Consider the following 25,146-nt stretch of genomic DNA (forward strand, 5'->3'; position numbering starts at 1 on the left):
TTTTTAATTAAATAAAAGTTTTATTGAACATTTCACTCTGGAACTATAGAGTATCTGTTTTTAAATTTTAAGATCGCATTTATACAACTTGATATTTTGCTTAGTGTGAAAAAGCTACCCTGTTTCCCCAAAAATAAGACATCCTCTAATAATAAGCCCAATCGGGCTTCTGAGCGCATGCGCTAAAATAAGCCCCTCCCCCTGAAAATAAGCCTTCCCTGAAAATATTTAAACGCATGCGCAGCTGGTCCCCACTATTTCCTCTGGTTTCCTCCACACGCCCCAAAATAATAAGACCTCTCTGAAAATAAGGCCAGCACTTACTTCGGGATTCAAAAAAATATAAGACAGGGCCTTATTTTCGGGGAAACACAGTACTTTGAATATATGGAGCATAATTCTCCTCTTTAACAAATATATTAGACATACACGTTGAAATCTTGCCATTTAGTCCCCTAAGTATAGACTAGAGAGAAATCTGTATATTTCAAAAACATGAATCTGTGTATTCACTGCTCCTGAAAACTGTTGCAGATGTAATAATGCCAATTTACTACAACCAAAATATGCACATGGGTCAATGAGTTTCTTTTTATTTTATAATAATATAACCTTGATCAAGGTCATAGTGTAGGAAACGCTGCAAAAAAAGTCTAGTTCCAAATATTTGGCATTCTGTCACCATGAGAAAAATGTTTTCCAAGAAAAGATTTAGAGGAACAGATTGAGTAATTTGTTCTTCAAATTGTCTTCCAGAATTAATTTAGATTTGGGTCCACAGTTAATGGACAAGGAATTCTTGCGCTCCGAACAGGAGCATAATCTATTTAACTGGAATTCTAAAATCAATGGTATACTGTATTAAAAGTATTAACTCTTTCTGGAAATTAATACTAGGTCTGTGGCATATCAAATTTCTATAACAAATCCATCTTATTACAACATAAAAAGAACAGACCAAAAATAGTCAGTGTATGAAGATGGAAAATCGACATACCTTAATTAAAAGGTAATACGATTACATGTTTCAAATAATTCCCCTGGAGTAATTTTAGATTTTTTCCCCACTCTACAAAGGGCAGACCTAGATTTACTGTATTGTAGAATATTGCTAGCAAGATTTGTCAGCAACAGTAAATTTACCAATCAATACCTACCTGAAACAAGTGTTTTCCTCATATCCTGTACAACAAAACAGAGACTTCAGGAGTATGGTATATGAAGAAAGCTTTGAGTTGGTAAATTGTAATGTAGGTTAAAGCTTTCATCAATATCTGGGAATTGATTAAAATATTAAGGCTGTCGTGTTTCTGAATGTTTAAGTTTAAATGGGATTTCCTTTACATAGGAAAGGCAAGAGTTTTTTAAACATCACAGAAGTTGTACATCACAAAGTGGATCACTATTCAAAGGGATAGGTGTGCTTTGTGCTATTGACTTAGCACTTCATATGTGTTTGCATTAATACATTATGTTTATCTGGTATAAAAATAGGCACTCTTGATTACTTTATAATTATGCTGCTGCTTTCCTACTGTGCAGGATTTAGAAATCATTACAAAAAAACCCCCACCCAGCTGGTAACAGATGGCAGTAAGATACAGTCATGTTTAAAAAGGCTTAGACAAATAACAGCAATATCCAAATAAAAATAGATTTTTAAAAAAAGATTGCAGTTAATACTAAGTGAAGTCATGGTTTAAACCATATGAATCCAGAAATGTTTCACTTAAAAGCTAATGGTTTACAGGCACTTCTTTTTTGGTAGATTATTTAATAGCAAGATTCTGTGCATACTTACTCAAGTCAGGACTGTTTAGGTCACTAGTGATTATTTGTAGATAAGCAAATGAATGAGTGCAATCTAAACTATTTGAGAATCATCCAATCATCCATTTCAATATTTGGCCTTTTAAATTAAAATGCTACAAAAGCTGGCAACCAATGTCCCATAATCTGTATTTTATAAATGTAAAAACAAACCATTTCTTCAAACAATGTTTGAAGAAATGACTGCCCTGGTGGTTAGAATAGATAATAATTCGATATTTATGGAAGATTGTTACATAGTCTCTTGTATGACCTTAGCTTAACTCTTTGGATTTCTCTACCAAGAATCATCAATATCTAATTGTATTTTCCAATAGAAGCCAACAAAAACAGTTGGCACTTCTCCCACTGAAACTATCCAATGTCAAAATCAAAGAAAGCTGCACTGATAACATTGCAACAGACAAATCTGCCTTTTGGTTGCGGGACAGATGAGCAAAAACTAAAGAGGTTTCCTTTACAACTGAACATTTTATGGCATTGTCACACTGAGCTAACCATTAATGAGCACTTGAAAAGCAAAGCTCTGCATTGCTTGGGCATTCTTATAGAGAAAGAAATTAGCAAAAGTAGATGGCCCTGCAGCATTCTCCACAATTCCAGGTAATTGACTGGTGCACCATCTGTTCAATGAGCATGGCTGTTCACCTCCATCACAGATGCTGCAACCATTAGTTGTGGAAAGGACCCAACCAAAAAACATGGTGGTGGTGGTTGTTTTTGATTTTCTGTTGACCTTGCAAATAAATTGACTAGAGGATGAGCATTTCCCACACATAAATACTCTTGATTGAGGCTTGCTTTCCCTTACAGCAAAACCAGTCTGTGATAGCCCCCGTCCCTCTTGCAAGGGAGAATTATTACCTTTGTAAAGGATCAACTACTGATATGTTCATTTTCTTAAAAGCACTTTTATCAGGTTTCATCACTACAACAAATATAAGTCTGAGAACATCTTCCTCCTAACAGAAAATGTGGACTTGCGCAAATAATATCATTAGAAACTGATAATTATGCAAATAGTTATTTTGCTTGCAACATATTAGATAATCAGTTGATAATATACATAATTCTTTGGAGTCTATGTAAAGTGAGGTGACATGGTTGCCACTTTCTTTTTGCAAAAAAAAAAAAAAAAATACAGAAAAAATCCCAGTGTTTTATTGCACTACAGATTCCTGTTGCTAAAATCTGTATCAGTTGATGTCAGCCTTGAGTTCTTTAGTGTAGAGTCAACTTGTGGGGTATTGCTATTAATATTCTTATTGCGCCTGCTTTTGCACCTTTCAGCTCCCCATCTTCTTGCAGGCCAGCAGCACACCGTCAAGAAGGTCCTAGTCTATTTTAGAACTAAATGGTAGCCTTCTGCATTCTGTACTGTAGTGACAGATAAGACAAGACAAAACCAAATCACTTTTTAAATAGTTGTTCCTAAAAACGGAGTTTTCATCCTTTCTTAGGATGGGCCAGTATTGGGTAATCATAGGGTCTGCTTTTAGAGCTTATTAGGAAAAAAATCAAGGTGATTGCTCCAAAGGGAGATGTAGTCTTCAAAAACCTCTAAAGGAATATTTATGCTGCAATATTAAATGAATTTGCTGTGCCTTGTATACCTAATTGGATAGGTATAATATTTTTTCAGGACTCCGCTGCCTACCATTTTATGTGCAATATTCTCCTGCTGACTTAAACAAATGCCTTGTTTTATGTAGTGACATATTGCAAAGCAGTAAGGACAGAAAATTCAGCAGTAAATCCTAGGAATCCCAACCAGGTTTGAGTCTGGTCACTGTTCGAATCCTGTTCCATAATATGGGGTTAGTTAGGGGTGGGAGAGGGAAGTGGGGAAAATTACAGAGCCCCAAGAATGTGAAGTGCCAGGTGACACTGATAGACAAAAAAAAACACTATCTCCTGGTTTCTGGTTCCTCTGGTTGGATGTATTACAGTGTGTATTGAGGGAAATACAGATAGTCCTCAATGTATGATCACAATTGAGGCAAAAATTTCTGTTGCTAAGTGAGGCTTTAAGTGAGGTTTGCCCCATTTTATGATCTTTCTTGACACATATATTAAATGAATCACTGCAGTTAGGTTAGTAACATGATTTTTAAGTGAATCTAGCTTCCCCATTGACTTTACTTGTCAAGGTTACAAAAGGGGATCACATGACACCCCCCCCCCCCCCGCAGGCCACTGCCACTGTCATAAATATGAGTCAGCTGACAAGTGTCTAAATTTTGATCACATGACCTTAGGGATGCTGCAATGTTCGTAAATGTGAAAAACGATCACAAGTCACTTTTTTCAGTGGTGGTGTAATTTTGAATGATCACTAAATGAACTGTTGTAAGTCAAGGGCCTCCTGTAATAATTTTCACTAATTCCTCCTCCTCGTGTCCACATGAACCTCCTAGAACAGAGTTGAAGGGAGTAGGGTCCGTGAACTGAAGAAGGAACCTCTTCTACACTACCTCTGTCTTCTTGTAAACAAAAAAACAAAACTCCTGGAGTAGAAATCTGAGTTCACTGTGTCATGGACATTTTGACAACAGAGAGTATATCCAAAATTGAACAATGGGTTTTTTGTCTACACACACTCAGGCTTCAATAAATCTTATCAGTCCTGAAGAAGCCAGAACTCTGCTCCTTTCACAGGCAGATCTACCTACCTTTTGTTACAGCTGCTATGAAGCAGGATTCATCTGGAAGATTTCTGACCATCTGTGATAACCAGGAGAGAACAATGCAAGGTTAGTTCTTGGCTAGATTCCTAACTGTCTGCTTTAAAAAAAAAAAAATTATCTGAGTTGCCGGAGAGGGAGAGCTCAGCAACAGGTGGCAATATGGTAAAGTGAGATTGTCAAGACATATAAAAGCCAGTGGCGGTGTCTATATGAGAGTGTGTGTATATGTACAGAGAAAAAGATGGACTTTAAAAGGCTTAGAGTGGGGAGGGGGAGAGACTTAATAGATACGTGATTTAGTTTGTCTGAAACTATTAATATAAGAATCCCCCAAATGGATTGTGTAAAGTGTAACTGCTTCTAAGCTTAAGCAAAGTGTGGTTTTGAACAGCTGAATGACCAGAACTTGGATTTTTTATTTTTGAATTTGGAGTCAAGATACCAAGTTTGTTTTGAAGATCTCCAGCATGGCATCTGTGGCTACTACAGTACTGTGCATATCTATAATTACCTCTCAGAATCTAAGAGGGGTTTACCTTGCCTTTTTGTCTTTTTAATCCTTTGTAATATTTTAATTACAAAAGAATACAGGAGATTGGTTTGTTGCAGAGCAAAACATCTATCTTCAGCCTCATTATTTTGTCCGCAAATACTTTGGGTACACAAACTTAGAGCTATAGGTCTAGAATATTAGAACTCTCTAGACCAACCCCCTGCTCAAGGCAGAAATCCTTATATCATTCCAGAAAAAATGATTCTTCAATCTTTTTTTGAAACCTCCAGTGATGGAGCACTCACAACTCTGATTAATCATTCTCATTGACAGGAAATTCCTCATTTCCAGATTAGATCTTCCTCTGATAAGCTTCCACCCATTGCATCCTGCCTCAGGTGCTATTGAGCATAAATTAACCCCCTCTTTCCTCCGACAAGTTTTTTTTTTTTTTAATTTGATTTATATGCCGCCCTTCTCCAGAGACTCAGGGTGGCTTACAATGCGTTAAGCAATAGCCTTCATACTTTTGTATATTTATACAAAGTCAGCTTATTGCCCCCACAAACTGGGTCCTCATTTTACCTACCTTAGAAAGGATGGGAGGCTGAGTCAACCTTGAGCCTGGTGAGATTCGAACTTACAGTAATTGCAGACAGCTGGTGTTAATCACAATGCTTTTAGTCTGCTAAGCCACCAGGCCCTCAACTGACTCAATATTTTCCAAGTATTGGAAAACTGCTAGCAGGTCTCCTATAAGCCTTTTGTTTGTTAGGCTAATATATCTAGTTTCCTTAGGCATTCATCATATGATTTAGCTTCCAGACTCTTTATCATCTTTGTTGGTCTTCACTGCACTCTTTCTAGGGCCTCAGCAGCTTTGTTGTATCAAGATGACTAGAACTGAATGCCGTGTTTCAAGTGTGGCCTCACTACTACTACCATTTCCTGGGTTCTTGATGCTATTCCTCTCTTGATGCATTGGCTTTTTGGCAGCTGCAGCACACTCCTGACTTATACTTAAGTGTTGGTCCGCCAGAACACTTAAATCCCTCTCACAGTTAACTACTGTTGAGCCAGGTACTGCCTATCCTGTACCTGTGCACCTCGTTTTTCCTGCCTAAGCACAGGGCCTTATTTTTCTTACCACTGAACTGCATCTTGTTGGGTAGAGCCCAATGCTCAAATCTGTCAAGATCCTTCAGAATCTTGAACCTATTTTCCAAAGTAAGTAACTTGTCTCATAAATTTTCTTTACAAATAAAAATAATGATTAATTGCAATCTAAGTGCTTTCTTTGGGAATGCATTATTTCCATAGGAAAAAAAAGTACTGGGAGTAAAGTGGAAAGAGATAATATTCTTCGTCAATGGCAGGGTCCCCAGTTATAATGAAGGAGCACTCTGTCTGCTCTCAGAGAGCCACCTCCATGGCTGTCAGTTTAGAGAGAATCTGCATGTTCTCAAGTGTGTTCATCAACCCCCCAAAACTGGAATTTTCCAGAGTTCAGGAAAAAGAAGGGGAGTAGCAAAGTGATTGTTTCACTAGGTCATAATATGGCTTCCTTGTTACATGAAGTTGGTTCTTGTGACTTAGCATGTTGTGTGACCCTTGCCAATTGTAGTTAAGTAAAAAATAATCCACGGTGGTTGCAAATGAGAAAATCTCCAACTCAAATCTCATTTCTGTCCTTAGACAAGGAAATACTTTTTTTAAGCTCCAGAAATCTGTAGCAAAGCAGGGATATTTTACTGGTTTGCCTTTCTGGATGGTTGGCATTCTTTTATCTGAAAATAATCTATAAAAATCACTGATAGCTGTTTTGGTTCATAAGATTTTTTCCCCCAAAAAATAAAATTGAGGTGTGTTTTTTTTAATGACTTATTACTCATGCACATGGATTTTGAGCTACCCAGAACTCTTCCATCCACATCTGTATGCAAAATGATAAAGCTTCAGTCTACAGTTTTAAACTATTTTAAGATGCAGACCAGATGGAATTAATGCAAGGAGATATATGTGTTGTGTTTGCAGTTCCCAGAATTTTAAGACATCATGAAGCCAAATTGGAGATGGCAGGATTAGACCAATAACCCCTTTCAGAAATTCATTATCTACTGAGAAGACAATCTGAAAAGGCTGTTTGACTGAGAAAGATTACAATTCACTTCTTTCCACCACCACCCCACCCCCCTTCTGTCCCCAGCTAATTCACTTACTTAAGTCATTTGGAGCAAATTTTATTTGGATTGTGTGTGTTATTTCTATGGGAATATCGAACCTATTTTTTCCCAGATATGTTGACTATAGATTATTTGGGGGGGGGTGTATTCCAGGAATACACCCCCATAGTATCTAGGAAAACTGTAGTTTGATCTGGATTTCCCAATCAAGCAATGCCTGTTTATAATATGTCCTTTCAAGCATATATAATCATAATCCATTCTCAACTGCTGAAATGACTAGGGAAGAAAAAGAGTCCAATTCATTGGTATCAGCCAAAGCTAAATGCTGGCAGAGCTCACAAAAATGCTAGTGTATGGACTGAACAATTAAAGTCAGAAGAAGGCAAGAGATGGCTGGTTTTATCCAAATCATCTTTGGAGTTATTTGGGATTAAACTATTCTCCCCAGTTTACCATGTTTATTTAAATAGCAAAACACATCTAATTAAATCCTGCTTAGTTTTTCAAGAAAAAAAGATGGAGATACAGATATCTGAAAACAGTTTATCCACTTCTAAACTTACCACTAAACAACATTAAAGACACTTTCCTGATAGAGTTCCTTGTTTGGTGAGGTGGGTAGCTACATAAATTGAACATGCAAACAAGGAAATAGATATATAGTGATTGGTCACAAGGAAAGAGACAGGGATGCTATGGAACTGCCAGGACTTTCCCAGTACAAAGATCAGCAGAAGTGAATGAGGGCATTAGGACCTTTGGTGTCATTGTTGCAGCCAGAATCCCGTAGCATTAGGCAAAGATTCTCCTCCTTGAAGTGCATGGTCAGAATGCTTCAAGAATAATAATTGTTATCTTCCAATCTCTTATTTTTTAATCTTTGGAGACAAGGATTCAATCTTCTGTGTTTCTGAGAGGCTGAGTAAGGCTCATTCTTAAAATAAGTCTGCACCATACCTGATCATTGACGAGGATGTGAATTCCTGTAGGCCCCTGCTTGGAAACTTGCTGGACCTGATTGGCTGGGACGCTAAGCAGTTCTGCCAATTTATTAGTCAGCTCTGTGGCAGTCAGTTCCTCCAGATATAACTCCTGGTATATAACTTTTGGGGAAGGAACATCAATGCATAAACTATTGTACAGTTTTAAGAAATACAATTTAAAAAAAAAAGATTTACAACAATGTATGCAACAAAATTATGCTATCGGTGCTTAAAAGTTGTGAAGGAGAGACTGTAATCTCCCAAATGAGCAGTGTAGCTCCCTTGGGCATCATTGTGCCTGCAAATTCCTCCCCTGCTGCTTGCCACACTCCACCTCATCTTAATTTATTTTTTAGACTCTTTCATCAAAACCAGTAAAAAGAAACCCAACCACCTGGCATGCTGCAATGTAAAACACCAGCCTCCATCATCTTCATTACTTCCGAGAATGCCTCAAAGCCCTAAATGACTCCCTTGGGCATTCTTAGAAAATGGTTTGGTGCTTTGTTTAGAACTATGCCCATCTGGCAAGAAAAGCTGAGACCTTAGAAGGGACAATGAGTATTGACTTTGATCAGTTTTGCTCTGGGTAAATTAGTGTTTTTGCAGCCAGCTACACCTGCCTGGGAACCATTTTGTGACTAGGGAAAATGTCTTCCAAGACAGCTGTAACTTGCTAGAAAATTCCAGGGCCTCTTGTTTCAGTGCTTTGCCAGATCTGTTCGTTGTTTTGCTTAAATTTACATAGGTCCCACTTTTCAAAGCTGCTGAACATTAAGCAGAACATAAATATAGTATGCAATATTGCATCTTTTAAAAAATGCAAAGCAGCACCATAACTGAATGTGCGGCTAAAAGGCCTCCTCAATCAATGGAGATGTGTTTGGATTGCTTGCTGGGAGGTGCACACAGGTGCCTCAAAATCATATTTATGAAATAATTCTGACTTACCAGATGCTGGGTTTGGAGGAGCATTGTTCCCACTTGCTTCCAGTTCCTTGGACACATAAAGAATGAGACGAGGGCGCACAGTCCTAGAAAAAGAGAAGGAAGTCAGGCCACTTTCTCTGATGTACCAGGATCTGGCAGGATGAAATGATTTCAGGGATTAGCAGCAAAGTTCTCACCAGCTCTGAATTCACTTGATGGTGGCAGTGGTGATAGGGGCTTTGTGAGAGGAGTGGCCTAAATAAAATCAAGAAAACAACCACAACTCTGCAACTGAAGCCCTGTTCCTTTTTATGATTCAGGTAAAACAGGAAGAGTCGCAGTCGAAGAACACAGTAAGTGTTCTTTGTGACTGAGGTCCTGCCCCTTTCACTTAAATCATGAAAGGGGTGGGGCTTCAGTTGCATAGTTGTGGCTGTTTTCTTGACTTTTTTAGGTCACTCCTCCCACATACCCCATCCCCCACATCTCAGTGACATGGTTGCTGAATGGTATGGGTGAGCTAGACTTTCAAGTCCACAAGTATCACATATTTTCACAGCAAGCTTGGGATGCCCAGATACAAAAAAGGTAGTTTAATAGCCTGATAGAAAAAGGAATTTTGAACCTCTTCTCAGTTCTCAGATTAAGGAGCCCATCCTCTTTTATATTTAACTATTCTCTTTTTTTTAAATCCCCCCCCCATTTATTTTAAAGTATTACTTTGGGGAGAAGGCGGAATTGAATGAATTTAATTCAAATTCAATTGTTATACTCCGATAAGCAGTCAATACTGCTAACAGGATGTAAAACAGTATGGGAAGGGATATTTAAAATAATAATTAATAAAGACAGAATAGAAAGATATCTTGGAGGTAATCTATAGACCAATTGCTCAGTGTAGGATTCCCAGACTAGCACATGTCTCCTAGAGGCCATCCAGACATTGAAGACCTTTAATGCATAAAAACTCATCAAAATATATATTGTATTATTCAGACTATAGGACGCTCCAGACTATAAGACACACCTGGCTTTTGAGGGGGAAAACGAAAAAATCTGCCTCTGCCTCCCAGCAATTTGCCTCCTTGCAGCAAACAGCCTGGTTAGCTTCAGCACAGCCTGATTTAGCAGGAGCAGCTGATTGGCGGTTGGATGTGCCTCCCGGAATACCGTTTATCAGATGTTCCAGGCTGCAGAAATCACTGCTGCTCATTGCCACTGCTGTTGCTGCCTCTGTGTGCCCCATTTTCAGCCTCCACGCACCCCATTTTTGGCCTGTTCCAGGTGGCAGGGATTGCCACCGCAGCTGTCTGGAACGGGCCAAAAATGGGGCACGCAGAGGCTGAAAATGGGGCGCACGGAGGCGGCGATAGGCGGCAGTGGTGATGGGCAGCGATGGGCAGTGACAATCCCCATAGCCTGGAACAGCTGATAGGCGGTATTCCAGGAGGCAGATCCAACCGCTAATCAGCTGCTCATGCTAAATTGGGCTGTGCTGAAGTTGACCTGGCTGTTTGCTGCAAGGAGGCAAATTGCTGGGGGCAGAAGCCGAAGGGTGAGGGTGGGCGGGGCTTTCGCAACATTTGCTCTATAAGATACACAGACATTTCCACCAACCTTTGGGGATGGGGGGAGTGCATTTTATACACTGAAAAATACAGTAGCCTGTCCCACTAGCTGGCAGCTCAAATAGTCAGGAAACTCCTTGTTTGTCTAATCTGAAGTCCTAATAGTTAATCCCCTGGCTCTGGTTCTCATGTAATCATTGAATCACAATACTTATTTTGAGAGTGGGTTAGATTTGATTTTACATTTCAGCATATATTTACATTAAAAGTTCAAGCTTGACCTTTGGTGACTTCATGGACTGTTCTGTGAACTTTCTTTGGTCTCCTGGGACAATAGTTTCATTCTTTCCCAATGTTTATTTTTCTTTTTAATAATGTTTTAATAGAGGTTTTTTTAAAAAAAAAATCCGTAAAGTCTCTACCTTTGTTCATAACTCCATACCTCGCTTTTAGAGCATTTGAAAGTCTAATCCCATCTGCCATTCCACAGATCTGTACAAGATCATTGCGGGACAGTTTGAGCAAATCAGTTCCTGGGGTGAAGAAAAGAATTTAGAATTTGCTGATAATAGATCATTTTCAGAGAGCAAAGCAAAATTGGATAAATGTTTATTTTACTATATTTATTCTGACTCATCACAATCCATAATGTAGTTAGAATTCTTTTTTTCATATTCGCAATATCAGAGATTGGCAGAGCCCGTTTTTCATTATTTTTTATTGCATAATCAATATATATGGTGTCTTGCAGAGTAATTTAAGAAAAAAGAAGAAAAAGCATCTATCATAAGAAAGTTGTAATTTAAATTCAGCTTTGGTATTTCCTTTATCCTCTACAATCTACAATTCAGAATAGTAGGATTATTCTAATTTAAGGAATGCTGCAGAAAACTGGGCCGTTCTCCCTCATTTAAGAAATGTGTGTGGGGTTTATTTTAATGGTCTGATTTAGGAGGCCATAAAAGGCATTGGCCTGGGAAAAAATGCAAAATTGTAAGGTTATACAGTCTTGGATGAGTTTATTGGCATCTTCACCCTGGAGAAGAAAAGAAGCCTCACCTGTGTAGCTGGCAAAAACTCTGGAATAATTGGAGAACCTGTTTTTGAGTAACCACTGTTGAGTTTCCACAATGGAGGCACTTGGACTCAGGGTCTGAAAAGAGGCACAAAATTTAACAAGCATCTTTAATTAAGTCCATCAAAACAGGTTAGAAGAAACTCTCTCTCTGATAACAGATTCTTTGGAAGGCTAGAAGCTCGTCTTTAGACTATTGCTTTCTTTTCAGGGCCAGGTTGGATCACAGAAAATTTATTCTGGAACTGAATTAGTCCTTACGAATCCTGTAGCCATATTTCATGATGTTCATATAATGGATTAGAAACCATCTCATTCTAAAAACCTCTGACAAATCCAATAATTTTAAATAAATGCTTTCTACAGAAATATATGTGTCAGAACTCTAATGCATCTTTAATTGTTGACCCCGAAATTAGCCAAGAAGTCGTATTCTCTAATTAAAATCTCTCCTTCTTAATCCAGATGACTATAGTTGATTACTGATTTACAGGGATTAGGAAATTCTCCAACACATGCTGGAAACATGCCTTTTTATTATGTTTCATGTATTAAGAGTAAGTGTTGCTGTCACATGAATTGTAAAAAGTAATTTACTTCAATATCTGCTAGGCAGATAAGTAATTCACATCTTGAGGGATTTGCCAAATGTTTCAATTTTAAAGACCCCTTTCAAATGTGAAACAGTTATTTTGAGTGCAAAAGAACCCATGCTGTTTTTTTCTAGCTTAAAACACCTCCAAAGCAGTAAAAATACTTTCATTTGCAGTCGGCAGCTGTTTCAAACTCAAAATAGGCATTTCCAAATACAGAATAGTTCATATTTGAACTATTTTGCCCACTGCTAATATCTTGCTCCACCATTATGGCTCCAGATTACATGGGTAAATATTCAGAATTTTCCTACATTTATTGCAACAATTGGAAAAGTCAGAAATAATGAAAAGGAATTGTCAAAATCTGTACTTTAGCAGCTTCATCTACAATAAATTCAGTGCTGTAGGCAAAATAGCGGGCAGCCACCACCAACCTGCAGATGCATTGGATTACAGCTTCTGACATTCCCAGGTGACCCTTACACATGTGGAGGCTATTGTAATAGGAAAAGCTGGCTAAGACAGTAGTGTATCATGTAAAGCAGAAATAGTGAACCTGTGGTCCGCCTGGTGTGCTGATGTGAAATTCTGGGTATAACTTACAATTAGGCTAGGCTTCTTAATGATGCTGGGAGTTGTGGTTCATGGAGCAATAAACCATCTGGAGCACCAAGTGTTACCCACTCATAATTTAAGATGATATACTGTAGATAGTGGATGAGATATCCTATGAGTTTGTTCCTCTCCCCAATAAATGAATGTTAGAAACAGCAGCACCATTTAGCTTAACATTTTAATTAAAATGTTGATGAGCCAAACATCAGTTAGCTGCCAACTTTGAGTATATTGGATGTTCTTTCATAACTAAATTTCATCATTTTTTTAAAAATTAACTGGAAATAAAGCTTTACCACTAGGGGGCACCCTTACATTGTATTTATTTGACTGCAAAGTAAGCACAGACTGAATAAAACTTGTCAATCCCAGCTGACATCACCGATTGGTAGATTGTGTGGCTTCATCAGTCTAGTGTCTTTGTAAAGACAGCCATTTCTGCTGATCATTAGTCTACTGCTGGTAGCTTACTATATTCTGCGCTAAAGCAAGGAAGGCAGGATAGTCACCTCATAGTTAACTAGTAGAATGGTTCACAAAATGCACTTTCCCTGAAAGTGTTTGATTTAGTTTAATAGAAAACAGGATCTGGACAAATTTCATTTATTTTATTTTAATAATATGGCCTTCATAAATAGTTCCACCCGCCTACAGATGCTATTTGTTACCTCTGCCATGGTCTCTGATGAGCTGTCTAAGGCATAACTGGGTGAGGAGCAGACCCTGCCAAAAAGAGCAACAAAGGCAGTTTATCTTACAGATATCCCAAGACCAAAATAGAGAAGGAATGCTGTTATAGATGGCTCAGCCTAGTGTACCTTTCAGGGGTCTGAAGCTTGAAGGGATGTGGAGAGACAAGGCCAGGAGTTGGTGGAGGACTATTGAGATTGCTGGAAACTTCAGGCCAAGGGGCACACTAAGGAAAAGCATAGGAAGAAATAGATGGGAGGAGATAAATGTTATATCCTGGAATTTGCACTCTGCAATTGCTGAATTAAAAGTAAGTTTATCATTCTGAAATGAAGCAGGATATTGTGGGAGAGATTATGGCTGGTTGGCCTGTTGGAATTGACTATCCCACGTGACATTTTACTGCATGTTTCATTAGCAAAGGTGCATCAGTTTGCATCATTTGCTTCATATAATCCCAGCTATTATAGTCTGCATAGTGCGTAAACGCATGGTTTAGTGAAATTTGTGGATTCAGCCATTGTAGCTTATTCAAATCATTGTTAAAAATAAACCAAGGTGTGTGTTTGTGTGTGTGTGTGTGTGTGTGTGTGTGTATGTATCATCATTTTAGCCATTGTGTATCCATTGCAGGATGAAGGCCTCTTCCGCATGTTTCCAACCTATACTGTCCTAAGTTTTCTTTTGCCAATTGGGCCCATAATACTTGCTGATGTCGTTGATCCATCTTGTTTTAGGAAATAAACATACATAATGTTGTAAAACGTTATTTTTGTCTTTTATTTCAACCCCATAAATTCTAGAGGTTATCCTTCTTGGACTGACTTCTTATGTTGCTAATGAAAGTAAACTTTTAAATCACACGGAGCTCTTTAGCAAGGCAGCAAAAAAGGATGTGAAAAGAAGCACAAGTACCTCTGTCAATACTGTGCTGTCATATGAAGGCTGGTACTTCTCCCGCTCCTGGAGGGACTGTTTTTCAATCTTCTCCCTATCTGTTTTCTGTTTCCGGTCTGCTCCTTTGGGCTGGGGGAAAAAACAGCCTCACTTAAAATATAGCAGGTATTCAGCAATATTTGATTCATGTCAAGTAATCATGCATCTCATGAAACTTCTCTGCATATAGTAATGTATATTGGATAACTGGGCAGTGGAACCTATGGCCAACCTCTGCTGATTATTTTGTCTTCCAGACAATCTGAATATTCTTTCTGCTACTTAGATCCTTAATGTTCACCACATGAACAATATTGCTCAAGACTGTTCCCACCCAACAAAACTGCATATGAATCAGCCTTTAACTCAGCTCTCATTCCATTTCCAAACAGAGAAGCCTTGCTTGGCAGCAGTGCTGGCTGAAGAATACGTGGTCCCCTTAGTCGAATGTGAAGATTTCCATTTTTAGAGTCATTTGGAAGGAGGAATGACATTGGCATCCCCTAAGCTTTGACACCCTCCACCTTAACTTGGCAATGATTCTTTTACTCTGTCCTGCTTTCGTTATACTGTACCCAGGGCAGGGAATAGGAATGGTAGTATGCTTGTAGTAGGAATCTTTCTTTTCAACAAGTGTGTTTGCCACTACTGAGTCAGGCAATGTTACCTTGAAGACTTTGATGAGACAGCTGGCGGAGTGCAAGTGTTCCATGTGCTCACCCTTCTCATTGGGCTTGAAAGTGTCAACTTGGATGCGAAAGGGAACCCCTTTTTCCCCACCATTCTTACGAAGTGTGAACTCAGTACTAATGCAGTGGACCTGTTTCAAAGAAAGAAAGAAAGGACACAGACATGCCTCTCTCAGTTGGGAGAAATGCTGCTGGATCAGACCACAAGCATATCTAGCCAGCAGATGGTCTCCTTCCAACTGAAGGACCTGGGTACCATGCTTTCCTTCACACACCGTTGGTTTCCCATAATTAGTGTGGAGGGGCTATTAACTTTCTGGAAGTAATATACAATCACCATAACTAATCAATTTTCTGCAGCCTTGAAATTCATAACTACTCTCTCATCTTGTGAAATTTCCTTTGATCAGCTAGAATGAGAGTACCGATGCTTCGTTGTAGCTGGTATTGTTGACCTTGACTGGTTCTACACAGTTTTGGGGCATAACATTTTTTTAATGTATCGCCCTGGTTCCTTTTGTGTGGAAAGCAGGTACTTTGGTATTGATCTACAGCCTTTCTTTTCGAAGCCAATTTTGCTTCCCCTGTACATAAAAGCTGGGGTTATACAAATCAATTCTTGCAATTTGAAGGTCATTGTTTAAGAAGCAAGAACATCATTTGAACACAAGGGAGTGAAATCTGCAGGTAGGGTAGTCACGGGATTGTCAAAATATAATAAAAATTGGGAGGGGGATAATTGGTGGAGGATCCCCTAATATAATCTACTGTGTGCCCATTGACCGTGAAATGTTCACTAGCTTGGTGAGGAAGAACAAAGAAGAATTGATGGCTGAAATCCCAAATGAGGAACAATCCATGCTGACCTATTTTGTTGCAGATTCCCCTCCTCCATATCTTTTTCATACATATTCTAAAAATTTCTATCATCGTACCAATATCCATCTAGTATACATGCTCTAGGCACAGGATTTGGGCTTATTTGTTGTGTAAAGTGGTGACCATTTCAAAATTATGCAGGAAGCAAAACTAGGAAGAGTTGAATCACAATATTGGTGGGGTCCTGTGGGAAACCTGCCTGTGAGTTGAGTTTGGCTGTCCCATTCCTCATCCAGCCAGCTTTCATGCTTATGGCGGGACTAGAACTCAGTCCCCTGGTTTCTGGGCCAGCACCTTAACCACTATACCAAATTGGCTCTTTTTTTCCTGATTATTGTGGGGGGAGGGGGCTTTCATTGCTTTTAAGCCTGTTGTAAAATGTGCACTACTGTTTTCATAAAAGCAAATGAAAGGGCAAGGGGACGAAGACGAGCCTACTGACCAGCAGGTTGCTACCCACCTGCACAAAGACTGAAGTGCGCTTAGTTGGGTCCCACAGGAATTCCACAGTATTGAGCAAAGTGGAGGGCATGTGGGGCTCCAGAATGCCCACAGACATGGGGATATCTACAACAGGCCAGAAAAGGAAAAACCTATCAGAACCCTCTCGTGAAAAGGGAGCAGAGGATTTGCAGGGCAGGGCAGGGAGAGGAAGCTGCATGGAATCAGCCACGGAAATCCCAGTTTGATCAAGTAAAGAATGTTTCTCTTACTCTTTCCCTTTCCTTCCCCCCCCCTTTAAATTCGTTCTTCTCAATTTTTTCATGGGGATGGCTGGTTTGAAAATCCTGCAGCCCTCTTTCCAAGGAAGGTACAGGGGAACAGGGCGTCTGCAGGGTCAATAAAGTCAACAGGTCAGCCACAACTTTTCCCTGAAGACTTTGCCTCTTGTTTAAAAAAAAAAAAAAGCATCAGTGACCATATTTTCTTGAAAAAATAAAGGACAAACCTGAAAAAAGAGTAAATCTGAAAGAGGTTCATTTTTTAAAAAAAGTTATGTTTGTAAATCTTGTTTTACAAATAAAGCTTCAAGAGCAAAACCAAGACAATAAATAAAACTAAAGGACAGATTTCTGCATCTTGACTTTTTTGATTCGCCAAAGAGTACCTAAGCGTTTGTAAGGGCAGCAAGCGTGCGCTTTTAATTAGAATGCTCTTATTGTGCTATGTAACGGATGCAGGGGATGGCAAGTATAGATTAAAATAGAAAGGTTCTTCCAGCCAAGCACAGGCCAGGCATGAAAATAGGGAAAGACAAAGCATTAGATGCTGGTGAAACAGCAGATAAGCCAAGAATTGTGTCCCAAAAGCTTGTAATGGTATTGCAGAAATGGCTAAGGCTTCAGGAACAAAAAGGACCATGGAGCAGCCCTGCTAAATGGAGAAGATATACTGCTAAATGAACACCTGCAATTTCTTTACCCATAGTCCTTGACATAAATGATCAATTAATGGCCTTTTGAAGTTATAAAGGCACTGAAAAAAATGACTTATGATGAAATACTTGCACTGATGACTTTTGCAGCGTCCCCCACAGTCCTGTGATCAAAATTTGGGTGCTTGGCATGTATTTATGATGGTTACAGCATCTTGGGGCCGTGTGTGATCACCATTTGCAACCCTGCCAGTCAGTTTCCAATGAGAAAAGAGAAGTTGGATTTGCTTAATAACTGCATGATTCACTTAACAACTGCAGTGATTCACACAACATTGGTTTTTTAAAAAAAACTTAACATCTACCTCACTTAGCAGTGGAAATTCTGGTACCAATTGTAATCATAAGTCAAGAGCTACCTGTACAGCAGAGCTGAAATGATCGATCTATTTCTCTGTGTTCAGAGCAGGCATTCTCACAATCTCTTTGGAAGATTGTTAGGAAAGCACATTCCAAGTTAGGCTCAGGTAAATAATACCGGTCCTCCCCCTTTGAAAATACACCTTACCAATATCCAGGATGCGGTCACCTGGCCTGTTCCATCTCCATCCCTCTAATTGCTGGTGTTCTGTGTATTGCAGTCTTCGGTCATGGAAGACCACCCTGATTACACTCTGATCAAGAGAGAGAGAGGGAAGGTGGGGAGGGAGAGAGAGAGCCAATATTTTTTTAATCCATTTCTACCACCAGTGATGCACTAAGTCATAGACAACTGGTTGTTCTTTAGGCTGCACATAGAAGAAATACTGTGAGATTTAATGATTGCACCACTCATCAGGCCAAAGAGATGTTGGTGGGAATGCATTTTTGAATTCTGTGACTTTTGCCTCAAGGACACTGAATTGGTTGAACTGTATAAAGTTCTGTTCTAATTAATTTTCAGCCCGCTATCTATTGAATAAGATTTTCTTCAACAAACTCTGCAAGCAAACCATGACGGGAATATCGAGGATCTGAGAGTTTCTGAAGAAAACAATTGTTTCTCTGGGAATTAATGATTAATTATGGGTTCTACTATTCCATAGGCAGTGAATTGGATCTTTTAGAAAAATTGTAATATGTTGTGTGAGTTAGTTCCATAGTTTGTTATAAGATAAAGCTTCATGAGGACTCAATTTTCAAAAATGCCAATCAGTTCTCCTATCCTATGCTTTACCTTCAGCAGCTTCCGTCCCTCAGCAAATTCACCTATTTTGGGATTACACAGCATCCGGATTTCATATGATTGCCCTGGAAAATAATAATACAGTATGTGGAATGTGAGATTGGCCAAATATGCCAAACATTGCCTCAAAATCCAAAATATCATCTTTTAATGTTCCATATTTGTTTTCTAATACATTTTCAAATGAAGAAGAGAAATATGTAAGTAAGTGAATGAAGGAGTACTGAGAATCTAAATTACTGCTCAGTACATCATTGGAAAATTAACAGTAACATACAAAATATATGAATTTATTTTAACAATTCCCAAATTTCTGTTCCTTTAAAAATACAAAAAAGAACTATTAAAAACATTATAGCTGAATATTAGTTTATAATTTTCTCTTCATTTTATTATGACTGATGTACCAAGACATTTTAATGTCTATAAATTTAAAACTGCTGGGTATGTTTTGAAGTAGAGGAGCTCTTAAGGGTTGAGTTCTTAGATCACAAATGTCAAACTAGATCGCGTCACATGACATCATAACATGAAATTTTTTTGCCTTTGTGGAGCTGGAGTGGGCGTGGCCTGTGTGTGTGACGTATCTGGCCCGCAGGACACCAGTTTGACAGACCTGTAAGATGGTGCTAAGCTATGATTTGCTTAATCATACTTGAATAACCCATGATTGTGCTAAGACATAAATTCACCAAGCATGATAGTATAGTTCACATCACATATAAGCAAAAATATTCCAGTTATTTTTCTGTTAATCTTAAATGTAAATTGATCTTAGTCTTAATCCAACCAATAGTAATCCATAACCACATCTTCACAAATCATCTATAATTTTGCTTTTTAAATTATCTTGCCCCTCCCCCCCCAACCTTATATCAATGTTTCTCAATCTAAGCAATTTTAGGATGTGGACTTCAAAGTCAGCAAGGAATTCTGTGTGTTGAAATTTACACATCTTAAAGTTGCTCAGGTTGAGAAACACTGATTTATATGAACATATTCCCAGCAAAGCAAAAAAATTAAAAAAAAAACATTTGTGAAAAAAATATGTTTCAGTAGAATCTAGTTCTATATGTCTAAATTCAGTTGCTAAAACACACCAAGCATTCTTACACCAATGCTATGCTATCTTAGTGTTAAGGCAGCCAAAAAGAAGTAACACATTGTGCAAACCCAACCCATGTGGCCAGTTTTTGGTAAAATATATTGTGCAAGCCTTGACAATGAGTTAATTCAGTAATCAGATTAAGCATATTGTGTAAACACAGTATATAGTTCTAACAAAAGATCTTCTGCTGGATAAAATGCAACCTTTAGCTTTTAATTAGAAAGGCAATCAATCTTGCAATGTGTTAGGATTTAAATGGTTGAAAGCCTTATTGTTACCTGGTTCAGCTGTCAGTTCACGGAAGGTCTGTAATTTACCTTTCTCTTCCAACAGTAGAGGCTTTGGGTGGGGTTTTTGTGTGTGTGTGTGTGTGTGTGTGTGTGTGTGTGTGTGTGTGTATGAATCCAGTCATTTTTGTGTCACAATGTTATTTAGGCAGTGGAACCTGCCTCTAATGCATTATGTTTACCACTAGGGGGCAGCTTTTGAAGAACTTGGTCACTTTTCCTCTCTCTCCTGCATCACCTCCCTTGATTTATAAAATCTTACCTTGATTGAGATAGGTGAGAGTTTCCTCATGCTGTTTGACAGCTGGAGAGGTAACGGCACACAGAATATACTGGAAAGATGGGCAATGCTGCTCAACTGATGTTGAGATGTTTGGTTCTTCCTGCTTTAGGAATGGCAGCGCCAGTGGCTCTCTGCAATAGCGAAAAAGGTATGGGTAAGAGACATAAGAATGTCCCTTTGGTGTAGTGCTTAATGCATCAGACTACAACCTGTGAAATTGTGAGTTATAATCTTGCCTTAGGCACAAAGCCAGCTGGGGGCCAATCACTCTCTCTCAGCTCTAGGAAGCAAGCAATGGCAAAGAATTCCAAAATTTTGCCAACATAAACTTCAGGAAGTAGGATTTGCCAAGAGGAAGATATGTATGTGTGTCTGAGAGAGAGAGAGAGAGAGAGAGGGAGGGAGGGAGGGAGGGAGGGAGGGAGGGAGGGAGATATTTTTTCAAGTAAAGTTCTAAATGATAATACATTCAGAAGCCAAGAAATTACTGCAAAAATGTACTGTACTTGTTCAATTTGTGCAGCCACCCATCTCGCATTTGTGATTCTGGATAGTTCACATAATTAAAATGACTATAAAATAATAAACAGATTACAAAACACAATAAGTAACACCACTGAAACAAAAAAAAAAAGATAATCAGCAGGAAGTTACAGGTCATCTGTCAATCAACACAACCATCTTACAGACTTCACATCACCGCTGGATTCCCAACTATGGCGCACAACACCATGTCTTCAGAACCTTTTAAAAGGCAAGTAGTTTTTGTGAGGTCTTGCTATAAATACCTGTGTAGTAACTAAATGGCAAGATGAAAGGAAGAGCTACAAAGTGCATTTTCTCTAAGATTACTTGTTATTTTTGCATCTTTTTAAAAAAAATTTCCTTTTGCAAATAAGCAGGAGGTAGTAGATCGCTGCAACTTTCTAATCCTTGGTTGGTTCATGTTAGCAATCTTCCATTCTGAATCCTGGACTGGTTGTAAATTCCTCAGCTGAGGACATGCTCAGAGGCACTTAATTTTTAGCACATCACAAATGCCGGCGGGGTCCTTATTTGGTATCCACTTTGGATCAGCAGATCTTACACTTCTAGTAAAACCTCAGAGAAATTTTTCAAGTCTACCTGTAATACTGTGCAATGATAATGTCTTACTAACCATAATTCAAATGCTAAGTCTACATTGGCTTGTTTACTTTAAAATTAATTCTCTTTCACATTCTGTTCTGCATTGACATTGTTAGTGTTAATTTTACAACTGCACATTGTTTGACTGTAAAATATGTAATTAGTCTTTATCACAATATATACCAGTATTAGTCATTAGTAGCAAGCAACAATTTCGAAGGGGAGAAGTAAAAGAAAATTTTCTCTGTCTGTTCCCACAGATAAGTTATACAAGAAGCCCAGTTTTCCATTGCATATAAAAAGGCTGCATCACAAAAAGGCTTTTGTAAATGTCTCTAGCCAAATTACTAATAATAAGGTGGCCTTGGGCCAATGGCTGACTATCTACCTAATGTACTTCACAGAAACATTTCATGCTTTCTGGAATTGGATGTCTGACCTTGAGCTCTCAAAAGTGAAATGTTTTTTTTAATATATACAAATGTTTTGGTGTATGGCCGCAATTCTGGACTTCAACTGGCACCTCTTCCTCTTGAGATGCCATTAAGCTGAGCTAGTGAAAGAAGGTTTGGCTACAGAAGCTGGAGGTCTTATAAAACAGAAGAGTAGTTGTGATGAAGAGTAAGAGTGCCAAAATTAAAAAGACTGCAAGGGCTTGTGCATCATTAATATTTGTGTAGAAGAGGATACTTTAACACTTAGCCCCTATTTTTCCCAACTAAACAGCTCTTAGATGCAATCCAAAACAGATGAGGGGAAAAAGAAAGGGTGGGGGGGGAGGGATAGCAATTCCAGAGAATAGTGTCTCTCTGCACACTAAAAAGGATGGCAGTGAAGGAATTTGAATGGAATTAAGAGAAGTGTTCCTGTGAGCCTCTGAGCAAGATCCAGATCCTGCTGGATTTTGAATATGATCTTCTCAAGCAGAAGCAGAGCAAAGATGGGCTCCACACTCCCTGCTGTGCCATTCTTAAGCTACCTACCTGTCTCCAGAAGTTAAATGCGAACATGGTCTAAACAAGACCTGTCACTCACATCAGTTTATACCAAAGAAATGGACAAGGTGTGCTATTATTCTTTTTTCTTGATCAGGCTCTGATGCCAATACTTCATTTCCCTCAATTAACCACAGAATGGGAAAAACAGTGATACTCAGGTTTAAGTGGCCTTAAATTTGGAAGAGACCAACTTATGGATGAGAAATCTTTTTATAGCAACTATCCAGGATAGCACCATGCAAATCCTATGTGAGTAGAATGACAGCTCGGCATACAAAGTACTGGGAAGAGAGAGGAGCAAAATATAGCAAAGTCTTCATCCTTTCTGATTGTCTGACTATGAGCTTTCCAGACGTTCTCTTGAAATAAGCAAAATTCTGGAAGCTGAATCACTACAACTATTTCATGAATCCCATCACAAACAAGTAGATTTACTTGCATGCTTTTTCTTCTTCTTTTTCTTCTTCTTGCAGATCTCGGCTGTTGGCATAGCTGGAAAGGGAGGGGTGAAAAAAAGAAGCTGCTCACCTTATGAGATTGTTGCCAGGGCAAGGATACATTTCTCCCGGACTTGGCCAGTAATGATCAGGTTGGCTATGCCAAAACAGCATGACTGATGGATTTCCAAAGGTAGACTGGAGAAGTGGCAAGAATTCAGGGAAGAGAAGAAGTCAAGTCCCAGCTCTTCAGCAGTTACTTAGTACTCTGGAGTGTTGTTCCTTTTTTCTTTTTATGCACCTGCCAGCCAGGTAGGTGGGGTCAAAGAAAAGTGTTGTCTGATTGGCTGAGGTGCTATGGAGAACAATTATTCTTCTTTTTTTTTTACACTATTTCCTCTCGGGTAGACCAGACCTGCATTTAGATAATTTTTACCATCAAATGTCTTTTAGTCATTGCCAAGAGCTACAATATATCTTCTTGCCTCTGCAAAGTCATAAGGAAGGTATGGGATTTATGGGGAGGAGGGAAGGAGGAAGGAAAAGCAAAGAAATAACAGGCAGGTATGGATAGTAAGTGCTTCCAGCTAGATAAAGATTCACCAAATGTAGTTCGATAAATCTTAATTTTTGTCTATACATTCTGAAAAATTCCCTGTTAAATGAAATATAAAGGTATGCGAGGTATACAAACCCTCTTGTAAAAAAGATATGCAAAATAGCTTTTTAAAATGCTAGATCAATATTTCTCCACCTTGGCAACTTTAAGATATGGGGACTTCAACAGCCATCTGTCTAAAGTATTCTAGGAGTTGAAGTCCCCATATCTTAAAGTTGAGAAGCATTACACTACATCATCATTATCAAGATGCTACAGCAAACTGAATGACAGAGGAAACATGAACTGGAATTTGTTTGCCTATTAAGTGTTTCAGGTGCAGGTCAGTTAAAAAAGCCAAGGCGACAGTCGAACATAAAAAGCAAGCCATTGTTCAGATGCTCGATAGAATGGTTCTGGAATTCTTGCATCTTCCAGTTCACACATGCATTCCAAAACTTTATGTTTGTTTCAAATGTTTTTACCTTTCAGTTTATCAGGAAAGGCTTTCAGGAAGAGAACTTCCAATGTATCACTATTAAGACAGGCCCCAGCCTGCCCAGCTTGCAAGGGGAAGGGAGCTGCAGAGGGGAGAGTAGTATCTGGCTGTTAGTAGAGCCGTGGAGAAAAGCCAGGGCAACTATCTATCAACCACACTGAAGATGTAATCTAATTTCTCTTCTTCTCTGCAGCCTCATGGCAGAAATACCAGCTCTGGGAATAAAATGTGAAGAGGCTCCATGATCTTTCATTAAAACAAACAAACAAACAAAAACCCAAAGTTCCTTGCCAGAATATGGGTGAATCATTTTGAGGATGTGCAGAATGCTTTTCCTTGAGTATTGAATTATCAATCAGCTCATCTGCACCTGAGTGAATTTCCAGGGCAAATAACTGGTCTTTCTAGCTAACTTGGACTCTTGAACTTCTCGCTATGGGCAGGAGGGGTTGTTAGGTGGAAACTTCAAAAAGTGTACCAAATTACCCTCTCTCCAATGTTGTGTCAACTTTAATGGTACCAACAATGAGGCTAGGCAGTAAAGCAGGGTCATTTGCAAGGGCTGCCGTCTCCCGGAATAGGAAACAATTGTAAGTCTCACTTCAAAGATTTCCCTAAGTAGACCCACTATTTCTTCCCTGTATATAAATGGTGCAACATTTTTTGAGCATTTATTTATAAGGTCATTAAAAAAAAATCTGCCTCCAATGAACAATTACCTGATCAGTTGACAAAACAAAACACAGTGAAAATACAAAACAAAATGACAACATTGTAAAACAGGGGAGAGGATTGTGGCATGAAGAATACATACTGTATATTAAAAGCATTGCCAATTTTAAAAGGAATTTGCGTTGGCAAATGTACTATATTAGAAGCCAGGTGAGCCTTTCTTGGAAGAAAAACCCAATAATAAGTAAGAAAATGTATTTATAGTCATAAGCCACTTGTTTATTATGTATTACACACAATTAAAAAGAAAACAGTGGAGAAAGATGAAAAAAAATTATTCAAACAGTGCAGTAAATTATTCCATTCTGTGAAATACAAA

At 38.7% G+C, this 25,146-nt stretch overlaps 1 protein-coding gene and 1 long non-coding RNA gene across 2 annotated transcripts; one reads left to right on the forward strand and one right to left on the reverse strand.

Annotated features, from left to right (window-relative positions):
- On the reverse strand, window positions 1–23,333 carry LOC117664683 (transcription factor CP2-like protein 1). Its single transcript, XM_034415866.3, has 15 exons — window positions 23,090–23,333; window positions 20,415–20,566; window positions 18,749–18,822; window positions 18,101–18,206; window positions 16,618–16,724; window positions 15,257–15,409; window positions 14,569–14,679; window positions 13,782–13,879; window positions 13,632–13,686; window positions 11,737–11,830; window positions 11,120–11,210; window positions 9,131–9,213; window positions 8,154–8,299; window positions 4,503–4,554; window positions 1–3,207 (listed from the first exon to the last, which is right to left on the reverse strand). Exons 1-15 carry the CDS (start codon window positions 23,170–23,172, stop codon window positions 3,170–3,172), a joined length of 1,443 nt encoding a protein of 480 aa, XP_034271757.2. The 5' UTR covers window positions 23,173–23,333; the 3' UTR covers window positions 1–3,169.
- Window positions 23,180–24,943, forward strand: LOC148114099 (uncharacterized). The gene is made up of 2 exons (XR_015733842.1): window positions 23,180–23,310; window positions 24,289–24,943. It is a non-coding gene; the product is annotated as an uncharacterized LOC148114099 (long non-coding RNA).
- Window positions 24,944–25,146: the final 203 nt, after the last annotated feature.

This window comes from Pantherophis guttatus, chromosome 4 (assembly GCF_059756535.1).
Source record: "Pantherophis guttatus breed Tessera chromosome 4, ASM5975653v1, whole genome shotgun sequence".
Lineage (NCBI taxonomy): Eukaryota > Metazoa > Chordata > Lepidosauria > Squamata > Colubridae > Pantherophis > Pantherophis guttatus.

What these genes read in the sequence shown, in the direction of transcription:
- LOC117664683 (XM_034415866.3), bottom strand. Translation starts at nt 23,172, where the DNA reads ATGCTGTTTTGGCATAGCCAACCTGATCATTACTGGCCAAGTCCGGGA. An exon ending in CCTGGCAACAATCTCATAAG is followed by an intron (nt 20,567 to 23,089) that starts GTGAGCAGCTTC and finishes TCGCTATTGCAG; the next exon opens with AGAGCCACTGGCGCTGCCAT. An exon ending in CATCAGAGACCATGGCAGAG is followed by an intron (nt 11,831 to 13,631) that starts GTAACAAATAGC and finishes GCCTCTTTTCAG; the next exon opens with ACCCTGAGTCCAAGTGCCTC.